At 46.6% G+C, this 22,628-nt stretch overlaps 1 protein-coding gene across 1 annotated transcript in view; it reads left to right on the top strand.

Annotated features, from left to right (window-relative positions):
- The window catches only part of DCDC2C (doublecortin domain containing 2C), a 107,010-nt gene that overhangs the window by 54,641 nt on the left and 29,741 nt on the right, over positions 1-22,628 (top strand). The window contains exons 8-10 of the mRNA XM_064573528.1: positions 1,493-1,593; positions 11,281-11,349; positions 16,239-16,276. Coding sequence (XP_064429598.1) covers positions 1,493-1,593; positions 11,281-11,349; positions 16,239-16,276 — 208 coding nt within the window. The remainder of the gene's footprint in view (positions 1-1,492; positions 1,594-11,280; positions 11,350-16,238; positions 16,277-22,628) is intronic.

Genomic DNA, 22,628 nt, shown 5'->3' with positions numbered 1-22,628 from the left:
TGGTGCTGGCTGGTGACGCAGAGGACAGGACCAGGGGAAGGAGGGCTCCCCTTTGCTTTGCTGCAGCATCCGACGATTTGGGGAAGTCATTTTTGTTAAAGCCTTTCCCTCCCTTGGTGCTCCCCATGCACAGCGAGTCCGGCTTCTCCTCTTTGTGCTCTGATTGTCTCTCAGCCTCCTGGGAACCCTCTGCCAGTTTCCAGGTGACATCTTGACCGCCTTCCTGTGCTTCTCTCCTGCTCCCCGCCCCCGTTGGGCCTTCCCATCCCAGATGACAGTGTTGTCTGGCTGTGCGCCAGGCCCTGGTCTGGACGCAGGGCTCTCACAGCGTTCCTGCCTGGTTGGCACGGCCAACAGTGTGCTGATGTGACCTGACCATGGCCAGGATGGGCCGAAGACCAGAGTCTATTGAACCTATAGTCCCTGAGATGCTCTATCAACATAATAGAGATTTTAATCAGTGTGTGTAAAATTTCCTTCTTGGCAAAGCCTGTCCAACATGGCTGGGGCTGCTCGGCATGCATCCCACCTTCCCTCCAGGAAGTGGCGAGGTGCGCTGGGGCCCAGGTTCCAGCTACGGCCCTCCCGAGCATGTTCCCGAGCATGGCCCCGAGCGTGGTCCCAACCGTGGGGCCCTCGGCACACTCCTTATCCACAAACAAATGGGCATGGAAGGATTGACAGAGGTTTGCGTGAGTGTTAAGTGTCAAGCAAACAGAGGAGGGCCTGGCACCCTGTGGGTTCCCGGTGGATGCTGCCCTCTGCCTTCTTCTTACCTTCATCCCTTCTGCCAAGGGCTGTGCAATGGTCCTTCTGGGGCTGAGGGCCAGGAAGGATGGGGAAGGACAAGAAGAAGTGGAAGGAGCTGGGGTCCCATCACCACCATGGTGACATCCTCTGGGGGTTGAGGGAAGTGGCCGGCTCCTTCTGTTTCTTTTACTGTCACCTAGTCTTGTCAGCGTGAGGATAAGGTTTTTAAGAACCTCAGGATTTTATAAGCATGTAATACATCCAATTGTAATGCTGATTAGATGATTTTTATCTGTCGGCTTAGTAGACTACAGTGTGCAATTTTAACACCTCATTTGTTAAAGCTCATTTTGTTCATTCCTTCAAAATAAGTAATTTTGAAGTAATTTGAAGTAATTTTGAAGTAATCAAGGTACATGTCCTCAGAATACAATTTTGGTGTCTGGCGGGTTGCTTTGTGGTTATTTCTGAGTTGACTGGACACACGTTTGCCAGGCGATCAGTGTGTTTCATCTCTGGGACTGAGTCCTGTGGTGGGTAGGACACAGAGATGACCATCAGTGCAGACACGGAGGCAGAAGCAAGGGCCGCGGGGACCCCATGGTGAGCTCTGGGGCCCCGGGGCAGGCTGCCTGCACACAACACCGGCAGCCCCCAGAATGCCGAGGCTCGACTTTGGTTTGGGCCAGAAAATGTGCAGTGGACGTTGGCTTGAAAATCTGTTTGTGCTGTTTTCCTCCAGAAGGTGATGTGTATAAAGCCCAGACTGCTCCCACGGAAACCCAAGGAGCCTCGGAAGTCAAAGAGGACAAGGACGTGCAGGTGGACATGCCCGTGGACCAGGTGGGTAGCAGGTGTTGCATGACCAGGCCTACCACCTTCTGAATCAGCTGCATCAGCCCCGCCTGCCTGCAGCCTCCTCCTCCCCCCCTCCCCCACGCTCGCCCAGCCTCTAGCATGTTCTATGCCCCTCTGGTCAGTTACTGCTCATCCTTCAGGTCTATGCAGGATGACCCCAGAGGATGTCACCATGGTCATGATGGGCTCAGGGACCTCAGCTCCTTCCACTTCTTCTTATCCTTCCCCATCCTTCCTGCCTGCCCTTCTCCCTGGTGGGTTCTTCTGCTGTGGGGACTGTTCTGAGCACTGGTCACGGTCTGTGACAGCGTAGTTAGCTTTGTTGTGACGTGACTGCTGTCCCTTTCCCCCATACAAGGAAGGGGTCGAACTGCTGTGCTCACTGTAGTCACCCTTGTCCTGGCACAGTTCCTGGTAGGGAGGAGGCCCTTAGTGATCATCAGTGGAATGACGGGTGATGGAATGAGTCGTGCATTGGGTGATATGGTGGGGAATCATGGGTCTTCCACTGCCTGGCTTTCTGACCCCCATCTCCTTATCCGTGTGATGGGCATGTGCCGCTGGGCAGGTTCCTGTGGGGCTAAGTGAAATAATGCATGTGTGAGTCCCTGGTCCAAGGCCTGAGCACGGTGGACCACCTCTCTGCTTCCTTCCTTCGGGCTCACAGAGGCGTGGAGTCTGAGGAAGGTCCAGGGGAAGTGGATGAGGTGTGCGGGGCCAGCCTCAGCCTGGATAGGAGCAGAAGTACGAGGGCCTCATGCCCCTCGCCCACCCAGAGAGAAGGTCACGCCTCCAGGGGTCTCTGGCCTCAACTCCTGCTCCCGCAAAGGGCAGGTGGGTAGGTGAGCTCTGAACTGCATGGCTTTGTCCCCAGAATCTACCTGAAAGCACTAGAAACACATTTCTTTCTTTCTTTTTTTTTTTTTTAAGGATGATTTCAATTTTTTTTTTTTTTTTTAAGATTTTATTTATTTATCAGAGAGAGAGAGACAGAGGCAGGCAGAGGGAGAACCAGGCTCCTTGCTCAGCAAGGAGCCCGATGTGGGACTCGATCCCAGGACCTGAGGATCATGACCCGAGCTGAAGGCAGACGCTTAACTGACTGAGCCACCCAGGCGTCCCTCTTTCTTTTTTTTTAAAGATTTTATTTATTTATTAGAGAGAGAGACAGGGAGCAGGAACAGGGTGAGGGGCAGAGGGAGAAGCAGACTCCCCACTGAGCAGGGAGCCTGATGCAGGGCTCGATCCCAGGACCCTGAGATCATGACTTAAGCTGAAGGCAGATGCTTCACCGAATGAGCCACCCAGGTGTCCCTAGAAGCACATTTCTAATTGTTAGTTCTTGAGAAAAGAATGTATGTTCTGTAAAAGGTCAATGTCTTCATTTGAGTACCATTTTTATCCCTCTGACATAGACTTGGCCCCCGTCCTGAGTTTGTGGTTCCAGAGCGCCAAACCCAGATGACAGCAAGCTTTTGGCTCCTCTTTTGAAAATCAGTCACTGTTAATTTTCTCACTTTATTATTAACTTCTGCTACTTTCCTTTCCCTCGATAATATGACCAGGTGTGACAGACCATGTCAAGGCACTAGCCACTTCCTTGGGCATTTTGAGCACTTTCACATTGTGTCCCGTTGTATTTTCCAAATTGCTAGTGATATTATTTATTCTTTTCCTCGACATGATGAGAAATGATCAAAAGATTTAATTTTCTCTTAAAACCCAAACTAACACTATATTTTTATTGTACATTTAAGAATTTTTTGTAATAAATAAGATATTTTAGGCAGTTACTTTTATACCAAAAATTAGCATTCCCCCCACCCCACCGCTCCCCCTCCAATGTTGATTATTGTCCTTGATATGTTATTGTTCTGGGTTGTGGACCATGAGTGTCTGATGCAAGTTTTTAACACAAGTAAAACCCTAGTGTCACAAATACTATTTTCATAATTGTGATCAATAAACATACTCATGAGTTTCTATTGCTAGTGTTAATTTCCATTGTATTCGAGGTTGTGTGGTGAGAGGGGTTCCCTAGAAGGGTGTGTAGTGGGAGGAAGGAGAGGCTCAGGGGAGGGGAGTCAGGAAGGGTGGGAGAGGTGGTCAGAGAGAGGAGGAGAGCCAGGCTACCCAGCGGGGGAGGCCGGGGGGGGAGGTGTTCAGAAAGAACCAGAAAGAACCGCTGCTGTGCTGCTTTCTGTCTGACCATTCTACTGCACACCAGGGAGAGCTGACGTCTCAGTGCATTGGGTTGCATCCTAGTTGCATCCTCAGTGCATCCTAATTGCCAGGGGATGGTATTAAAGCAAGTTCTGTGGCTTTGAAGGACAAGGAGACAATGGGACTCCCAGCTATGGCTGCATAAATGGACATTAAGACGAGAGGAGTAGGGGCTAGGCCAGCACCCTTCCTGTGACGTTTTGTGTGTGTGTGTGTGTGTGTATGTGTGTGAGCAGAGACAAAGACCTGCTGCACCTGCGGGGGCCAGAGATGAAGGGCTGGAGGAGCTGAGTGAGGGGTGGGGGCACCGCACACCTGGGGCGGTATTCTCCCACTGTGCCATTTCCTGACACCCAGCAGGGGCTCAGCACATGCTTATTAAGTCCCATTGAATAGATGCAAGAAAATCCCAGGTGATTGGATAAATGGATGCAAGGCACAGCAGGTTGAAGTGAAGTTCTTGTAGATAGACCAAGTCTACAGACTGAGTTCTGCATCTTTTTTTTTTTTTTAAGATTATTTATTTATTTATTTATTCATGAGAGACAGAGAGAGAGAGAGAGAGAGAGGCAGAGGGAGAAGCAGGCTCCCAAGGAGCAGAGAGCCCGATGTGGGACTCGATCCCAGGACCCTGGGATCATGACCTGAGCCGAAGGCAGACGCTTAACCATCTGAGCCACCCAGGCGCCCTGAGTTCTGCATCTTTTAAAACAAGGTCCCTGTGGTCATTTAGGTTTGGGAAGCACTATCTTTCCCATCTGTCCCTCGGGGAACCACAGTTCAATGTTTCAAAGAAGTCCCAAAATTACAATAATGTTTAAGCTTTTAGGTTAACTCCAATTTCCTTCCCCAGGAATGATTTTCCTTTTAGGATCCCCATGAAACACAGTGTAGGCCCTGCCAGCATGCAGAATCCAAGGATTTTTTTTCTGCCCTGGGGAGGGAAGAAGGTGGTCTTGTGGAGCAGGGAGAGCGGGATGTGGTTCGGCGGGTTCCCTGGGCGGGGTCCTCAGCGCAGGGGATGGGCGCTCTATGACTGGCAGCCCTGGCCTGGGTGGGGGTCCGCTTCAAAGTGGCCCACATGCCCGGAGAACCGTGTGTTTGTCTTACTTCTGTGTTTGTGTGCTGGGTGAGCTCTGGTGCGTGTTGGGGTTACTGGTTTCCTTGTGGGAGGAGGGGAAGATGCCCTTAGGACTTCCCAGTCCATTAATGAAGGAGGGTCTGGCCTTAGGGTTAAACTATTTGATTATGGTGTTGGCTTTTATAATAACCTGGAGTACTTTGCTCATGTTTTCGAGTAACTGGTTTTAACCTGTGGGTGAGCCTTGCGATGTCACAATGTTATTTCTTATGCTTGTGCATCACCTTGTCTTTATTTCAGTGTTGCTGTAAAGATACAGTGTTACAAAATATAACATCCCAAGTAATCAATTTATGAATTTGGAGTCAAGCCTAGACCGGTGAGGGGAACCTCAAGAATCGAGCATCCTGCAAACCGAGGGGATAGTTGCAGGGGCGAGTGCTCATTTGCAGTTGATGGCACCTATTGTCAGCAGAAGGCAGAACAGCAGTGAGGAGCAAACACAGGCTGGAGGCCGCTCTGTTTACCATGGCAACATCGCTGCCTGTCGCTGAGCTCCCATCGCTAAGGGAAGACTCCAGGTTAAAGTTTTGATGACTAGAGCAGGTGGGCTGTCCTTTGCTTCTGGTAGGTGACGTCATGGAATGTCCACTTCTTATGGTGATGAGCAAGACTCACACTGTGTGGCCTTTAATCTCTCCTGTATTCCAAGGGCTAGAAACTTCCCTGTGCTTTTAAGTCAGTTTGAGAATCTCTCATTGCTGTGCAGAGAGGGGAGGATGGGGAGTTGGAATGTGGGGCAGGGAGTTTCAGAAACTTAGCAGTGAGGAGAGGCCATGGCGGCTTTGAGCATTGCTCTCCCTGACAGGCCAAGACGACTGTTAACTGTGCATTTTGACCCATGTTCTGATTCCTAAAATGCTCCTATTTCTGTGGTCCTGTCTTCCAGTTGTTTTCTTTGTGATTTACTCACAAAAATCGATTTGTACTTCCAGTGATCACTGTTTCTGTCCTCCACCTTCTGTCTCTTGGTTTTCTCCCACTGGAGACATTTGTCATTGGCTTCTGTACAGCCACTTCTTCCTGCCCATGTTGAAGGCACCTTCTTACATCCAGGGTTCCTGGTGGTGAAAGCTCATCCTTGAGTTTTTCTCCACTTGGCATCGAGATGCTCGAATTCCACTGATGTCTGTCTTTGGCTCATGAGAGAAATGAAATTGTGGTGCCAGGTCAGAGATGCTCTTCTCAGTTAACTGTGTGATCTCGCTTACATGTGTCATCACTGGTAAAGTTTCAACGTCACTGAACCCTATTTGTCCTGAACCAAGTGTCTCCTGACCAAGACGGAAGGCATAGTATGTGGGAAATACAACAGAAGGGACAGGGAGAGACTCTGGATGTTACGAAGTGTTATGCTGGTGGTCGTCTATCTGGACATGGATTATAGTTGATCTTTACTCACCTTTTCTTTTTTCCTTTTTCCTATGCTACATTGTCTCCCTTTGAGTTTTTGTTTTTAAGAAATTATAATCTATTTTCAATGTTTTTTGTTTCTCTTTGGTTTTAGTAGCACATAATGTGTCCCCTTGCCAACATTTGTATCAACACATCTTGAGTGGAGGTTTAAAAGAGAGATGCTCTATCAGCTTTAATTCTCCGGGAGAGGTGAATTTTTACACCAGCTTTCATTTCAAAGTCCTGAGTTATTATGCCCCAGTGTTAAGGAAACATTTCTTAACTCTTACAATCTATACAAAACTGGCACCCAGATATTAAAACATTGATGTTAAAATTCTACCTGATTTAGAGTACACATTTTTCACAAAAGCAATGTCTTATGCCAGATTTAAGGTTATGTTTATTTTCATAAACTCTATAAAAAGACAGAAAAGTACCTAGAATGGTGGGCTCTGTTTAGTTCTGGACTCTGATCTTTGATTTTTTTCTGGGGTGGGGCTACAGTTTAGCATTTCTCACCAATTCTATTCTACTAGAGTACCGTTGGGTTGTCATTCCCCAACAGGTGCTGGGCATGTCTCGTCCGTGAATGGGAAGGGCGGACTGACTGAAATCACAGACGACTGGGTCTAGTTCTGACATCTACTGAATTGCAGTGATTTTCAGAGTCCCCAGGAGACAGTACAGAAGAGAGTGCCTTTACTTAGATTCCCTGTAGCAACCAGAGCAATGCACCTGAACTGTAATTCATTTCACTCTAGAGAAAGAGCTAAAAATAAGACACAAACTAAAGTAAAACCAAAATAATTTGGACTAATTAGGAGAAGGTCAGTCTAAATTTGTGTAATCTCTGAATTGTTTAATTAGAAAAAACATAATGGAGCTTTAAAGCTTTGGCACTTTTAGGAGCATGGAGTAACTTGGACTAAGCTAACAAAGGTCCTTGGGTGCTCACTTTAATGAATAAATTAAAAAGTGTAGTTAGTACTGTATCTGTTAGGGTGCTTCTAGCTGGAAAGAACAGAAACCTACAGAAACGTGGCTTACACATAAGGAACGTATATCAGGCCACGTAACACAAGTCTGGAGGCCTCCTGTGTAACGGGAGCTTGCAGGGTCGGTCGGCTCAGTGGCTCAGCCATGTCACTGAGGACCCAGTTGGTGGCGTTGCCCTGCCCACCTCCCTCTGCACAACAGCTTCTGGCCTCAGCCTTCTTTCCTCACGGTCTTCAAGATGTTTGCCTCCACTCTGGGTGGCACGTTGAGACACATGAATGCTGACGAGAAGAATAGAGAGACCATTTCCTTCCCTGTGCCTTTTTCAAGTAGTGAGAAAAGTCTTTCCCAGGGACCCTCCCCAAAATCTACCCCATGTGTCTGCCTCGTCTTTGTCAGTAGCTGGGGAGAGGCAATGGGCCTTTGGTGGTGTAGACCAACCAGTGTCAGCATCTGGTGTCTGGAAAGGGGCCCAGGCTCTTCTGAATTGTGTGGCTAGCATCTGAGAGGATTTTTCTTTTAGTGAGGAATGAGGTGAGGACTGGCTAGGAGATAGGCAGCTCTAGGGTCTGCACACAAATCTCCGGTCTTCGTGGTGGATGTGCCCGTCCTCCTACCTTCTCCTGGCTTTGGATGCTGTCCCTTCCGAGCCCCTCAAGAGTCTTGTGCTATCAGTTATTTGTTCACCCTTTTCTGGGTAGATTGAACCTGTCCCCTTCACTCGAATCCTCCTGGCTGGATGGTACACATGCTGGAAGCAAGCCGGTTATAACCAGAATGATCCCTCCCTTAGCCTCCTTCCTTTGTGCAACTCCGTCTCTCCCAGTCCTTGGAGGGAGGATCCCTCCTCCCCACACTGTCTCCATCCCCTCCCCTCTCCTTGGCCTCTCTTGGCTTCTGCACACAATGACGTGAAACAACTCTTGACCTCATCCCCCAAATCCAGTGCATTCTCAGTTCTCATCACACTTGACCTTTCATCTTCAGCTGACACTTTTGGCCGCTCCCTTTTCCTCCAATACTCTCCTCCTTTGGCAAGACCCACCCGCCTCCTGATTTTTCTTCCTTCCATCTGTCTGGCCACTCAATTCTCATTCTTTTTTTTTTTTAAAGAGTTTATTTTATTTTATTTTTTAATTTTTTTAAAAGATTTTATTTATTTGAGAGAGAGAGAGAATGAGAGACAGAGAGCATGAGAGGGAGGAGGGTCAGAGGGAGAAGCAGACTCCCTGCCGAGCAGGGAGCCCGATGCGGGACTCGATCCCGGGACTCAGGATCATGACCTGAGCCGAAGGCAGTCGCTTAACCAACTGAGCCACCCAGGCGCCCTATTTTATTTTATTTTTTAAAAAGATTTTTATTTATTTATTTGAGAGAGAGAGCTAGAGAGAGAGAGAGAGAGAGAGCACGCACACACAGAAGGAGAGGGAGAGAGAGAGAAACAGACTCCCCACTGAGAAGGGAGCCCCATGTGGGGCTTGATCCCAGGACCCTGGGATTATGATCTGAGCTGAAGGCAGATGCTTAACTGACTGAGCCACCCAGGCTCCCCTAAAGAGTTTATTTTTTAAGTCATCTCTACACCCAACGTGGGGCTGAAACTCACAGCCTCGAGATCAAGAGTCACATGCTCTTCTGGCTGAGCCAGCCAGGGGCCCCATTCTCATTCTTCTCTGTAGACTTCTGATCCTCCACTTGGCATGGAATGTTGGAGGTCTACATGGGTCAGGTCAGGGCAACATTTCTTGTAGCTCTAGACCTTCTCCACAGACAGAATTCTCCGTCACTGTGGTGTCAGTCTCTCTGCAGGTCTCTTTTCTGGGCTCCAGGTGCACATGCACACACACATCTACCCACACACACATCCAGAGACACGCATATACATCTAGACACGGACACATCCAGAGACACTCACACATCTACACACACACACACACATCCAGAGACATGCACACACATCTAGACACACACACATACATCCAGATAGACACACACTATGAGCTGACATCACCCGTTAGATGTTCTGAGACATTAAAGTTCAGCACAGTGTGAACACACAAGTGTCCTTCCACACCATCCCCACACCTTGCTCTCTCCCTGTCTCAGTAGGTGTATGACATCGTCCATCCAGTAAGACCAGAGCAAACTCAGAGATATTCCTGAGACTGACTGTTTCAACTCTTCCATACCCAGACCATCTCAACATCATCAAGTTTTACCTCCTAGACCATCTCAACATCTGCAGGTTTTACCTCCTAAATATGTCTGGAAGTGACCCACCCTCTCTGTCTACACCACCGTCCCACCAGTCCTGACTGCCGCCGTTCCCTGGCTAGATTACTGTGATCGCTTTTTCTCCGTAGGCTGACCATCCCCGTCCCCCTCAAACTCAGTGCATTCTCCTGCAGCAAGACTGCCACACGCCCTCCCCTTTGCCTGCAATATTCTCTCTTTGCCTTTTTGTGTACTAACGTTTCTCATCCCTCATATTTCAAGTTGTAGTCACACCAGAGGAAGCGTTCCATGGTCTCCTGTGTATGTTAAACCCCGTGATAGCCTATTTCTCTCCACATGTCTCTCTCACAAAGCATATCACAGTTGTGGTTTTATATTTAATTGTGTGACTTAATTAATGTTCATCTCCCCGTCTGACTGTCTTGGGGGCCACGTTGGTTTGCATGCACAGTCACTGTCATCTGTCAGGATTGCAGGACTCAGGCATTCTGTGTATATTGCTGAATAAATGAACGAAGCAATGGTTGGACAAATCCCATCACTTACTCTTTGAAAGAATGTGCTTTTTGTGTTTATTTTTTCATGTAGTTGGAGCAGTCCCCAGAATCTTATTCATCACGATTACTTTCCATGTAGGCTACAGGACAAGAATGCTCATATAGTCTGAGTTTTCGGAGCATTTGGACAGCCGAGGTCTGGGCTAGTGGGACTGGCTGTTGAGTAGTCACCCACACGTCTACATAGCCACAGACTAGGTCTTGCACCTTCAAGGGTCAGCTGGCAGGAGCTGTGGGGTCCTTAGGGCTCTTCATGAACACCAGTTGTGGTCATTTGGTGAGAGAATACTTCTTCACCCACTTTACCTCCAGTGTGGCTTTGCAGCCTGCCTTCGCGGACAACAGGCAGCTGGACGTAATGAGCCACACGTCCTGGCAGAGGCGTTAAGAGCCACGCCGCCCCTCTGCCCCTGAAGCCACGGAAACGCGAGGAGTTGGCATCTCCATCGGTCTGGCATCCTGGGTGACTGTGAGCAGGAGACCCCCTCGCCAGCCCGCGATGGACACGTGGCACTGCGCTGAGCGTGCCTACTTGGACAGGGACAGAAATACCGTAGCCCCTAGGGGGGCCCTTTCTTCCTTAGCCACAGAACCACACGGCTTTCCCCTCGTGGAGAGGCTCCAGGGCACCAGTTAAACACAGCTCACTGCTCTTTGCCAACAAGTCACAAAAACTGGGAAATAATGCACAAAGACGTGAGCAGGCACTGCGGAGTGAGGAGCGGGACCGCCCAGGTGGTGGCGGATGTTGAACACAGGGAAAGAGGGCTCTGGTTTGGGTCCCCACTGGGGTCCCCAGGGCCAAACAGAGGATCCGAGGCCTTTATTACCTGCTGACAAGAGGCATCTGGAGGGATAGTCCACTCCTGTTTACATGAAAGGGCTTTCTAGTGTTTCTCCTTAAGGATTTCCCCAACAGTTTCATTAAATAGGCTAGCATTTCGTAAGTGGAGCAAAAGGTAAAAACACAGGGCAGGCACTGTGGAAAAACCAGCCCCATTTTCAGCTCTGTCCACAGAAGTGGTTCACAGAGTTCCACTACCCACCCCCTCTGCTCCTTTCATGGGGTTTGACATAGCTTGACTGCCACTAAACCTAAAACGTCGTATGTTTTCTCTCTAGACACCAGCGGAGATAGTTAAGGAAGATGAAGAGATACATGAAAGCCCCCCTGATTTTGAAAGCAACAAGGTGAGCTGATTCGACTTTTATTTTGTATTTAATGCTGTGGTGGAAGGCACCTCCTTATCCTTTTAACACATTGGGTGGAGCTCACATTTGATGAAGAAAGAATCAGAAAGCCCAGTGCATTCTGAATATAGATCAGCAGGGAATTAGAAACATAGTGTGTTTCCCAGGCAGGCCGTACCTTAGATCTAGTCTCTTGGGTGCCAGAAATTACGTGAGCAATTTTAATGGCTTCTAAACTTGTCCTAATTACTGTTCACTGTGCTTCCAGTCACAGACTGAAAACTGTTTTCCCAACGAATTTCAAGATATATTTTCAGAGGGGAGAGTCGGGAGGTGAAGAGCCGCTGGCATGTAGGTATGCAGACGTCTGTGGACACCATGGACATTCTGCTTTGTGGGGCGTCGGTGTTGTGTAAATAGCTCGTCCTGTTGGGGAAAGCAGGGGCGCGTAGGGCGCACGCTCCATAGATGGCAGCACGGGCTAGCCCGGGAGAGCCCTTCTGGTACCCTCTCTCCCTCCAGACGCTGAAGATGTGCCATCAAAGCAGGAAGCACATTCCTGTGGTACTCCACGACATTATGTGGCTAGTCTATATAAAGTATGTGTATCGGGAAAACAAAATTTACTTTCCTTTTATCTTATTTTTTTAATTGAGGAACATTTGGCAATTAAAGCTAATTAACATATCCACCACAGATGGTTACCATTTCCCTTTTTTTTTTTTTTTTTTGGGTGAGAACATTTGAGAGAGAAGAGCATGAGCAGGGGGACGGGCAGAGGGAGAGGGAGAAACAGGCTCCCCGCCGAGCAGGGAGCCCGATGCAGGGCTCGATCCCAGGACCCTGGGACCATGACCTGAGCCAAAGTCAGATGCTTAGCCACTGAGTCACCCAGGTGTCCCTGTGGTGAGAATATTTAAGACAAAATTCACTCTAAATATACAATTCATGTAGGTAAGAAATAGATTTTTGGGGATTTGTTTTCAAAATTCTATCTCTAGATTTTTTTTCCAAGGTGGTTTCTTGTTTAAAATTTTTTTTTTTGGGAGAGATAGAGCATAAGCTGGGGGAGGAGGGGCAGAGGGAGAGTGAGTCCTAAGCAGACTCCACGCACAGAGCCCAACATGGGATTTGATCCCACGACCCTGAGACCATGACCTGAGCCAAAATCAAGAGTCAGATGTTCAGCTGACTGAGCTCCCCCAGGAACCCCTCTTGTTTTAAGGCTTTTGGCTCCAGGCAGGAGGCTGTGTAATAAGTCTGGGGTATCAAGTCTGGGTCTATTCTAATGCTGAAACTTCCAGAACTATAAGTAAACTTGGGGATGCAACAGCCTGGTGAGTCATCCTTTTCCACTCTTAAACTTGCTCCCCATTTAAGAACAGAGGGAAGTGAGCCCAGAGGGCTGGTGGGAAGGGCTGGGGCTACTCAGAGTTGTCTCCTACTTCTTGCCCACCTTGGAAAGGGCGTTTGTGGGAAATGAAGTTTGTTTGGGTTTTTCAACATCAGTGGAGTTCATGATCTAAAACAGACAAGGGAATACCCTTTCAAACAATTCTCTTTTCCTTCCTTCTATTCTTCAGTAGTTTGGATTTGGAGGTGGTTTTCAGTGAAAGTATACAGTGTGTATCTAGATGATTGGGAAGACTTTCAACTGAGGAGGAAAGAGAAGATTTAGGTGCTTTGGTGCCAGAGTGTAAGAGCGTGTTCTGAGCGTTGGAGCAGGGTCTGTCCTGGAGCGTTAGGTGAGGCGACACAGAGAGCCCCTGTCTGCACTGGGGGGAGAAGCGTAGAGGGGCACTCATGGGGTTCAGTTGTGTAATAGCCGAATGCCGTATTTTAATAGAAAGAGGGCACAAGCATTGTGATGACATTGAGCTTCTGCAATAGCCTGAGTGCCTTGTGTGGACTGGCCACTGAAATTCGTCATCCATGCCTTATTGACTTGTTATGTAAACCTGCTCGGGCCTCTGGGAGTTTCCGTGTGTGTTAGTAACTTGACATCAATCAGTAGATTTAATTTCTTAGAGTGGATCAAAGTGTCTTTTTTTTTTTTTTAAAAGATTTTATTTGTTTATTTGACAGAGTGAGAGACAGGGAGAGAGGGAACACAAGCAGGGGGAGTGGGAGAGGGAGAAGCAGACTCCCCGCTGAGCAGGGAGCCCGATATGGGGCTCGATCCCAGGACCCTAGGATCATGACCTGAGCCGCAGGCAGACGCTTAACGACTGAGCCACCCAGGCGCCCCCTCAAATAATTTTTTTAAAAGATTTTATTTATTTATTTGACAGAGAGAGAGAGACAGGGAGAGAGGGAACACAAGCGGGGGGGTGGGAGAGGGAGAAGCAGGCTCCCCGCTGAGCAGGGAGCCCGATGCGGGGCTCGATCTCAGGACCCTGGGATCATGACCTGAGCCGCAGGCAGACGCTTAACGACTGAGCCACCCAGGCACCCCTCAAAGTGTCTTTCTTAATGCATCATCGGAGTAATGGCAAACCCAAGCACCTAGATTTTAAATGTCTTGGTTTGCGATCTCAGCTGCTGGGGAAAGAAGGTGATACGGAGCAGTGGAACCCCCATTCTCTTCTGTCCAGGCATTAATGACGTGAGGTGGGCAGGGAGGGTCTGGGGAGAACGGACCCCCGTTTGCTGAGTGTTTTCTCTGCCGGGTGCTGCGCTATAGCCCTGCCACCCGGGCCCACCTCGCCTCATGGGCACTCTTCACCCAGGGTGTCGGCACCCAGCTTGGTAGACCCGGAGCAAAGAGACAGGAGAGAGCGTAAGTAACCTGCTACCACCCTATGGTTAGGGAGTGAGGAGCTTGGCTGTGAACCCAGTTTTGAGTGATCCAAGGCTGTGTTTTCTTCTGCCTGCTGAGACCATGTGCTGGCTGTGCTTGATTTCTCAGGAGAGCTGTTTACCGTGTCAGGCTCCGTGGTCTGTTCCTCGTGGCAGCAGGCGTTGTGGCACTCACAGCCACAAGGGTTTTCCTGCTATGACGTCCACACGGCACCAGCTTTGCTTCCCTCGTGACCCGAACAGAACTTCCTTGCTGTCTTTTCCTTATTGGCATGAAATGCCCCATGGAGTTGCAGGTTTTTGGCCCCAAAACCTAGCCTGTGTTTTTGAGGGATCAGAAAGAGAGTAAGCGTTTTATGTGCATTATAACAGCTAGTAATAGTAATAAGGAAACGATATCTAGTTAACACTTCCTGGCCAAGAGGCCACGGTGATCTCTATCTGCTCTCAGTGAACTCTAGTTTTATTTCGCGTTTCATTTCTCTGTTAATTTGAAAAATGAGTCATGTGATGTTTATTGGACACTGACTATATTAGTTTTCTTTTGCGTGTTGTTTCTCCCTGCCCCCACCGTGGAATCCTTAGGGGGCCGAGCGTGTGTCTTGGCATCATGTGTCCCTCACAGTGTCCAGGACAGTGTCTTATACGCAGTCAGCGTCTCATAACCGTCTGTGACTTACCTGCGGCCGAGGTGCTTAAACTGCAGTCTATCATCATGGAGTAAAATGAAAATGACCTTGCAAAGTTGTAAGAGAGCATATTATTTTGAACATTATTTTTTTTTAAAGATTTTATTTATTTATTTATTTGACAGAGAGAGACACAGCGAGAGAGGGAACACAAGCAGGGGGAGTGGGAGAGGGAGAAGCAGGCTTCCCGCCGAGCAGGGAGCCTGACGTGGGGCTCGATCCCAGGACCCCGGGATCACGACCTGAGCCGAAGGCAGATGCCCAACGACTGAGCCACCCAGGCACCCCTATTGTGAACATTATTTTTAAAATACAGATTTCTGATGTTTGATCATAAGTGTTTCTGTTATCATCTAACACTTTTTTGTGGTAAAATCTATGTGTATATAAAACACAACACTTGCCATTTTAACCGTTTTTAAGAGTACCGTTCAGTGGTAACAAGTCCTTTGCAGTGCCGTGTGGCCATCCGCACCGTCTGTGTGCAAACATTGCATCGTCCCGAGCAGAATCTTGGTGCGCGTCGGCCACGGCCTCCCCGTCACCGCCTCCCCCAGCCCCTCTCTGCTGTGGGTAGAACAGAGTTGGAACAGCGCGGGCCGGGAGGAGCTCTGTCAGCGTGGGTGTCAGATCAGATAGGGCTCCCCTCCAGCCCAGGGAATGTGGACAAGTGGTTTATTTTGTAATGACGCATGCTCCTGGCACAGAAGTGGGTGACGTCAAGAGCAGAATTAAAAAATAGAGCTGTGCTTTCATCGGGCACCTCTTCATCCTCAGAATCCTTTAAATATGTTAATTCTACAGTTATGGTAACTGACAATCTCTGACACTTCAGTAATATTTTCACCTTAAAATGGAATATCATCAACATTAATTAACTGATAAAGATGAAGTGTGTACTTTTTACCAAGGTCAGACTGTGTTCATGGCACACTATTTTACCTAAATTGGAGGCTTAGAACTGTCCGAGTGGAATATCCCACAAATGTGCGCATTAATAACACAAAGTAGAAACAAGTGAGATCATCCTTGGGGGCCGATGAGTAGTTGGTGCTTTGCCCATCCAGTGGGAAGCGAGCGCTGGGGAAGCAGGAAGGCGGAGCTGCGCACACATCTGAAGGTGGGGCTCTATGAGTGGAAACCCCCAGGAGCAGTAGAGAATATAATGTGTCCTGTTCTGTAGAAAGTACTTAATGAGAAGTGCACGAGAACAATTTAGAGTGGGAAACGTGAAGTGCCTGATGAACTGGGTGGGAAATGGGAGGAGCAAGGCCAGGTCAGAGCAGGAGAAGAAGCACTGAAATGTCTGTATGGCAACCGGGAAAGTGAGGGGAAGAGGAATGGTTTATCTGACAGTGTCCTTCTTGCAGATAGTTGATTACTGTATTTCTTTAATAATAGGAAAAAGAAGATGAAAGTCCTTGTGAAGATAAAGAAAGGTTTGTATCAACAAATTCTGTAATTTTTGTGTTTTGTATTCTGAAGACAGACCTAACAAGATAATCAGTGGATTCCAAATTCTTGCCAGGTGCTTTTTCAGGAATATAACCTCTAGGGTTGCCGTCAAACACTGTAGCTCTGGTCCCACAGAGAGGAAGCGAACTCAGAGGGAAGGAAACATGGTTAAGGCCTTTCGGATAGGCAGACAGACCCACCCGAAGGGCAGATGGGAAGCAGGAGGGCCAAGCTTCCACTCGTGTCATGGGTTAGGGAACGCCCTCCATAAGTTAGTCTCAAGCAGGCACCTGCGGACGCTCACTTGGGCTTTCCAGGAAGCCCTAAACCTTCACCTTCGGTCTCTGGCCCCTGGGCTAAGGATGAATGTGTCAACATGTGGGGCCACAGGAGGAGGACGGGCTCCCCACAGCTGTGACACTCCTAGCGCCCTGGGAAGGTGTGGCTCTGCTAGACAGCTGTCCCCACGTGCCAGGCAGGGACACGTCCATCTCCACGGTCCTGCCCTCCTGGCAGTAGCTCTGTCCTTCACAGAATCAAAGTCTCACTGTTGGGCGCCTGGGTGGCTCAGTCAGTTAAACATCTGACTCTCAATCTCAGCTCATGTCTTGGTCTCAGGGTCGTGAGTTCAAGCCCCGAGTTGGGCTCCACACTGGGAGCAGAGTCTACTTAAAAAAAAAGTCTCACTGTTATTTATTAGATGATTAAGTGACCATGATGATTTTTGTCTGAGTATGCAAGATTTTATTTACTTATTCCTTAGTTTACTTAGACTCCTTGTCACTCCGTGGAAAACTTGGGCCATAAATACTAATATTTGGGAAGGTTACCTAATCAAAACCAGCATGGGAAAACCACTTGGGTTTTTTTTTTTTTTTTTTTTTTTTAAGATTTTGTTTATTTATTTGACAGACACAGTGAGAGAGGGAACACAAGCAGGGGGAGTGAGAGAGGGAGAAGCAGGCTTCCCGCCGAGCAGGGAGCCCTATGTGGGGCTTGATCCCAGGACCCTGGGATCATGACCCGAGCTGAAGGCAGACGCTTAACGACTGAGCCACCCAGGCGCCCCCCACTTGGGTTTTGACATGGAATCCACCTGCAGTAGAACGCTCTGTCCATCACTTCCCCCACATGAACCTTGGAATAATCCTGTAGAAAATCGGAGCTCAGTCTCTTCCTCTGAAGTTTGATGGTTTATTTATAGCAAAATCAACCTCCAGGATTAGAGATAACATGTATGAAATGTGCTTGATGTTATGATTTTTATTTATGTTCTCAGAGATAACTGAATTGTAAAAGAATCCTGACAGAACCTGGGGTGGGGCGCGCACACCGTCTGCGAATACACCTGTTGCGTGCAGATGTGCATGCAGCTTTGTGGAAGCAGATGCACCTGTTGCGTGCAGATGTGCGTGCAGCTTTGTGGAAGCAGATGCACCTGTTGCGTGCAGATGTGCACGCATCCATGTGGAAGTGAGTACACCTGTCGTGTGCAGATGTGCATGCAGCCATGTGGAAGCAAGTACACCATTGCATGCAGATGCACCTGTCGTGTGCAGATATGCATGTGGCCACGTGGAAGTGCTGTATTCCCGTCCTAGCTCTTCTGTAAACTTTCGAGGTGCCCCTTGTTCAGTAAGTTTACCTCTCTGCACTTCATTAACCCAACCAACAATTATTTTACATGTTTATAGATTTACTTACCTCAAAAGAATTGATCGAGAAAATGGGTTTGCAAGTTCTTGAAAAGTGCAACATATCTGTGTTTAAAATGGTGTTTGCAGTATTTTAATGAAAGTGTTTTTCAGTTGGAAATTAGACACTTGGCTATTTCCACTTGTAATTGTCTCGTTAAAATCAGTGTCACCAATTTTGTTATCTCAAATTCCGTCCCCTGGAATGTTCAGCAACCAACTCATCTGCACTTTGCTGGGAAAGCTACCATGGGTGTTCAGGGAGATGTCCCTGTGAGCTCAGATAACAGTCTCTCAGACTTTAGTGTCAAGAAATTCTTTGGAAAATATATCGTTTGTTTGCCGTATGTGTTCCTTGCTGTTAGTCTGAAAGTGCTGGTAAACGTGATGGAGTGAAGAGGGCAAACTCTGGACACATGTAAGCTGTGTCGGGGTGCAGTTTTCTGCCCTGAGCCTCAGGTTCCTTATCTGCAAAATTGGGATAACTTCTAACCTGTGAAGTCCATATAAAGATTAGAAATAGCCATGAAGTGCCTTCTCCAGTGGGAAGGGAGTAAATTATAGGGACAGTTATTCTCCTTTCTGTGATTCCTACCAGAGGTTAAAGTCCTTAGAAGGAAGAACTTCATTTTATTTATATTTTCATTTTTCTTTGTTTAAAAACTTTTTTGAGAGAGAGAAAGAAAGAGAGAGGATGGGGGAGGAGCAGAGGGAGAGGGAGAGAATCTCAAGCAGACTCTACACCCAGTGCAGAGCCTGATGCAGGGCTTGGTCCCACGACTCTGAGATCATGACCTGAGCCGAAATCAAGAGTTGGACACTTAACAGATTGAGCCACCAGGCACCCCTATATTTTCATTTTTCTCAGCACCAGGCATACACAGTGCCTTACTCACTGTTGGCATTACTTATTTTGTGAAATTGAATTTTCTTCTATGATATCCCATGTCTTAAAATTAAGAATACATTACCAAATTATAAAAAAATCATATTTATTATAGAATTATTAATAAATACAGATAAAGGGCGCCTGGGTGGCTCAGTTGGTTAAGCGACTGCCTTTGGCTCAGGTCATGATCCTGGAGTCCCGGGATCGAGTCCTGCATCAGGCTCCCTGCTCAACAGGGAGTCTGCTTCTCCCTCTGACCCTCCTCCCTCTCATGCTCTCTGTCTCTCATTCTCTCTCTCTCAAATAAATAAATTAAAAAAAAAATAAAAAAAATAAATACAGATAAAAAATAGTAAAAGCATCCAATTCTTCTGCTTAGAATCTGTTTTCACTTTTGTGTATATTCTTTTTTTTTTTTTTAATTTATTTATTCATGAAAGAGAGAGAGGCAGAGGCAGAGGGTATCATCTATTTTGACCCTTGGATCTCATGCCAGGATCAAAAAAGACAATTTCATTTCTCTTTTACTGGAATAAATATTCCATTTGATTTCTCATTAGGTATATTTTGTTATTGGGGTAAAAACTTGAGAGGCTTAAGAAAACAGAAGGAATAATTTACCCAGTGATACATTTAAAAATGCAAATAAAACATAAGCCATGAAACCAGATGTTGAATTATTCCATCCTGCATTAGACTGATAGTCTCTGAAATGTATCAGAGAACAATGGGAATGCTCTAGGTGTGCATTTTGGTGGTTTTGCATTTTAGGGTATCACATGAACACACGGGTCATTTATGATTTAGAGGCATCGAGACAGGTTGCCATAGTGAAAAGTTCTAGTTCAGAGTGTGTAAAATGATAAAATGATGATTGTGACATTTTTTCCTCAAAGGCTTCAAATATCAAGCATAAAGTGATTAATAATAAGTGTGTAAGAAAAGTACCTTAAAGTAAGATTTTTAGCATATGTACTCATCGATTTATAAAATGATCTTTCACCTTTTAGAGGGGCATCTGTGTGTTTCATGACAATGTATGAGAGATCAAGCCAGAGGCCCTTCGAATGGGTGGTGACGGCAACTGTGGCCCACACCTCAAAACTGTTGAGCTTTCTGTGTTAAATGCTGTCAGTGTGACAGAAAAATAGCAGATTTTGTCTGCCTTCAAAACATTTATATTGTAGCCTGTTGGAAAAACAAGAAAAAAATTATATCACACAACATATGACTAGAACTTATGTCTGTTAGTTATTAAACTTATTCCTTGAGATACATGTAAAGTTTTATATATATATATTTGTCACCCGCTCTAATAAAACCTTGATGTCTATAAATGGAAACATTTAGAATGCTAAGTGAACATTATAATCTGCTATCCAGTCTCTGATTTGGTGATGAAGAATCGAGAATCATTCTGTCTGCAGGTTATTTGCCCTTGACTAGGATTAGAACACATCTCTAAGTGGCAAGGCTCCTGTCTGCTGCACAATGAGGTGCTGATGTGTTTTGGCAAGTTCATCGTTTGATCTTCCTTCCCTGGGGAAGCGAAGTTGATAGTGCGGGCAGTGGGAAGAAGCGGGGCCCAGGTGAGGGGGAGCAGCTGCAGATGGTCAGAGGATGGTCAGAAGATGGTCGGAGGATGCCTATCTGTGCAGGTGTGAGCTCCTCGGTGGGGTGGCGCTGTGTTCCCCAGCAGCAGAGGGCTGGCCCTGGCTTCTCCTGAAGGAACGCCGTGCGGTGTGGCACTGATTCTCATACTTGACCTCTGGGCTTGTTTCTGGTTTGATTTCCAGTCTCCCCCCAACGTCGATCTTCACCTGGTTCAGCAGTCTGAATCGCCCATCTGGTCATTTTTTAGTGTTGTCTGCTTCTAGCGACTGTGCTGGCTATTGCAATATGTCACTTTCCCCAGTTGTCCCGTTATTTTGTGTGTGCTTTCAGGTTTTCAATAACTCCCTGTTCTGTGTTTTTCCCTACTGAATGGTCACCTCCAGCTCAGAGCCTCCCCTCCTTACCTGCCAAGGAGCACGGCTTGTTAAAAAAAACTCTTCACCAAACATGCCTGGGAATTTTAGGACTTGAATTTGGCAGGAGAGAGAGAGGTTCCAGTCTTCAGTGTTTATGTTTTTGAAAAGTTGGAAATTTCAAAATACAGTATGAATTTGGGTGAAGTCATAAGAAAATTGAAAAACAAAATAGAACAAAACAGTGGGTAATTTTGGTCCCATAGTTACAGGAGTTACCTATCATAGATAAAAGCTGGGTGCTTATTTTCTTAAAAAAGAGAGTCATATTCTATTTTGTTTTCTGGTTTTCTTGACATTATGACTCCACCCCAAATCCTGCTGTGCTTAGACATTCATTGAGAATCAAGTCTCACAGGACAAGGGGTTTGGAAGGAAACAGGCACTTCCCCTACAAGGTGACCTAAGTGGTCACCGAGGCTGGAAACAGTGGTCCTGATGCCTGGCAAGATCAGATAAGAAAAGTGAGTACTTGATACATCCCTAGCTATAAAATGAGTGACAAAACAGTGAGACCTTTTAAAAAATAATCAAAATAAAGGTTTATATCAACTGACATAAATCATAGTTAAATGATTTAACATATTTAATAAATGCTAAGCTCAGAACATGAGGCATTTTCCTTCGCTTACAGCTACAGCTGGAAACACGGTGTAAGCATCTTGCTACGGTAAATGGGTGCGCAAACCTGTAGCCGTGATTCGCTCTTGTTGTATGCTTTATCAGTCAATCAGGAGACGGTTTTCATTTAATTAACATTGCCAGAAATGCCAATAAAACCAGGGAGTTTTTGATCTAGCATTGTCTCTGACTCAGGGTTTTTGTGACAAAATGAAAACGGCATTGATTCTTTAATTGATTTTTGAAATTCATTGCCTGCGCAGGATCTTTCCCATTTTTTTCTCTTTATTATCTTGATACCATTCTGTCACTACTGCTAAGTATTTTATTGCTTCCCTAAGAGACGAGGTTCGTATTGATCAACACTGGAGTCTCAAAAGCTAAGTGTAAGTCGTCAATAATGCTAAGTGGGATATGGTGAATTAAATATTAAAAAAAATAATGAAATTTTTAGGGAATTACATGGTTCTAGAAAAATAAGGCTTGGATTCTTGTGTACATAGAAGATTCATTTGGATTCAAACAAAAAGAGAAATTTGCACTTTAAAATAGAAGAGATGCTTTACCTTCAACTATATATATATATATATATTTTTTTTCCTGTGTAATGGTCTTCATTAATAAAACATAATGTATTGAATATATATTTTATAATAGGATGAACCAATCTATTTTTTCATGTGGGGAGCTCCATTGAAACACTTGTGTTGAATTCATGACAATTTTAGAAATCACAGTTAGGGACCTGGAGGGGGAGATAAAAGGTTTCATTCCAGTCTAGAGTAGTAGCAAGTAAGAGGATTGGCGAGTCATAAGAAGAATAAGCCTGGGAATCTGTAGTTAACAACGCTGTATCGTTTACTTGAGAGCAGATCTTATGTGTTCTCACCATACATGCAAAGCAGGTGTCTATGCGAGATGGACGTGCTCATTAACTTGTCTGCGGTCACCACTGCAAAGCAGTACTCCTTAAACACCACGATGTCTACCACCTGAATATACACAGTTGTTACTTGTCCATCGTACCTCAGTGACGCTAGGAAGATGCCAGCAGGTGCAGGCCAGTTTCTTCTATCGCCTTCTGTCTGGGAAGCGTCCACACTTC

This window comes from Mirounga angustirostris, unplaced genomic scaffold (genome assembly GCF_029215605.1).
Source record: "Mirounga angustirostris isolate CCGP_5_RB_7025 unplaced genomic scaffold, mMirAng1.0.hap1 SCAF_10, whole genome shotgun sequence".
NCBI lineage: Eukaryota > Metazoa > Chordata > Mammalia > Carnivora > Phocidae > Mirounga > Mirounga angustirostris.
Note: the sequence above shows the minus strand (reverse complement) of the source record. Positions and strands in the feature narration are given on the sequence as shown.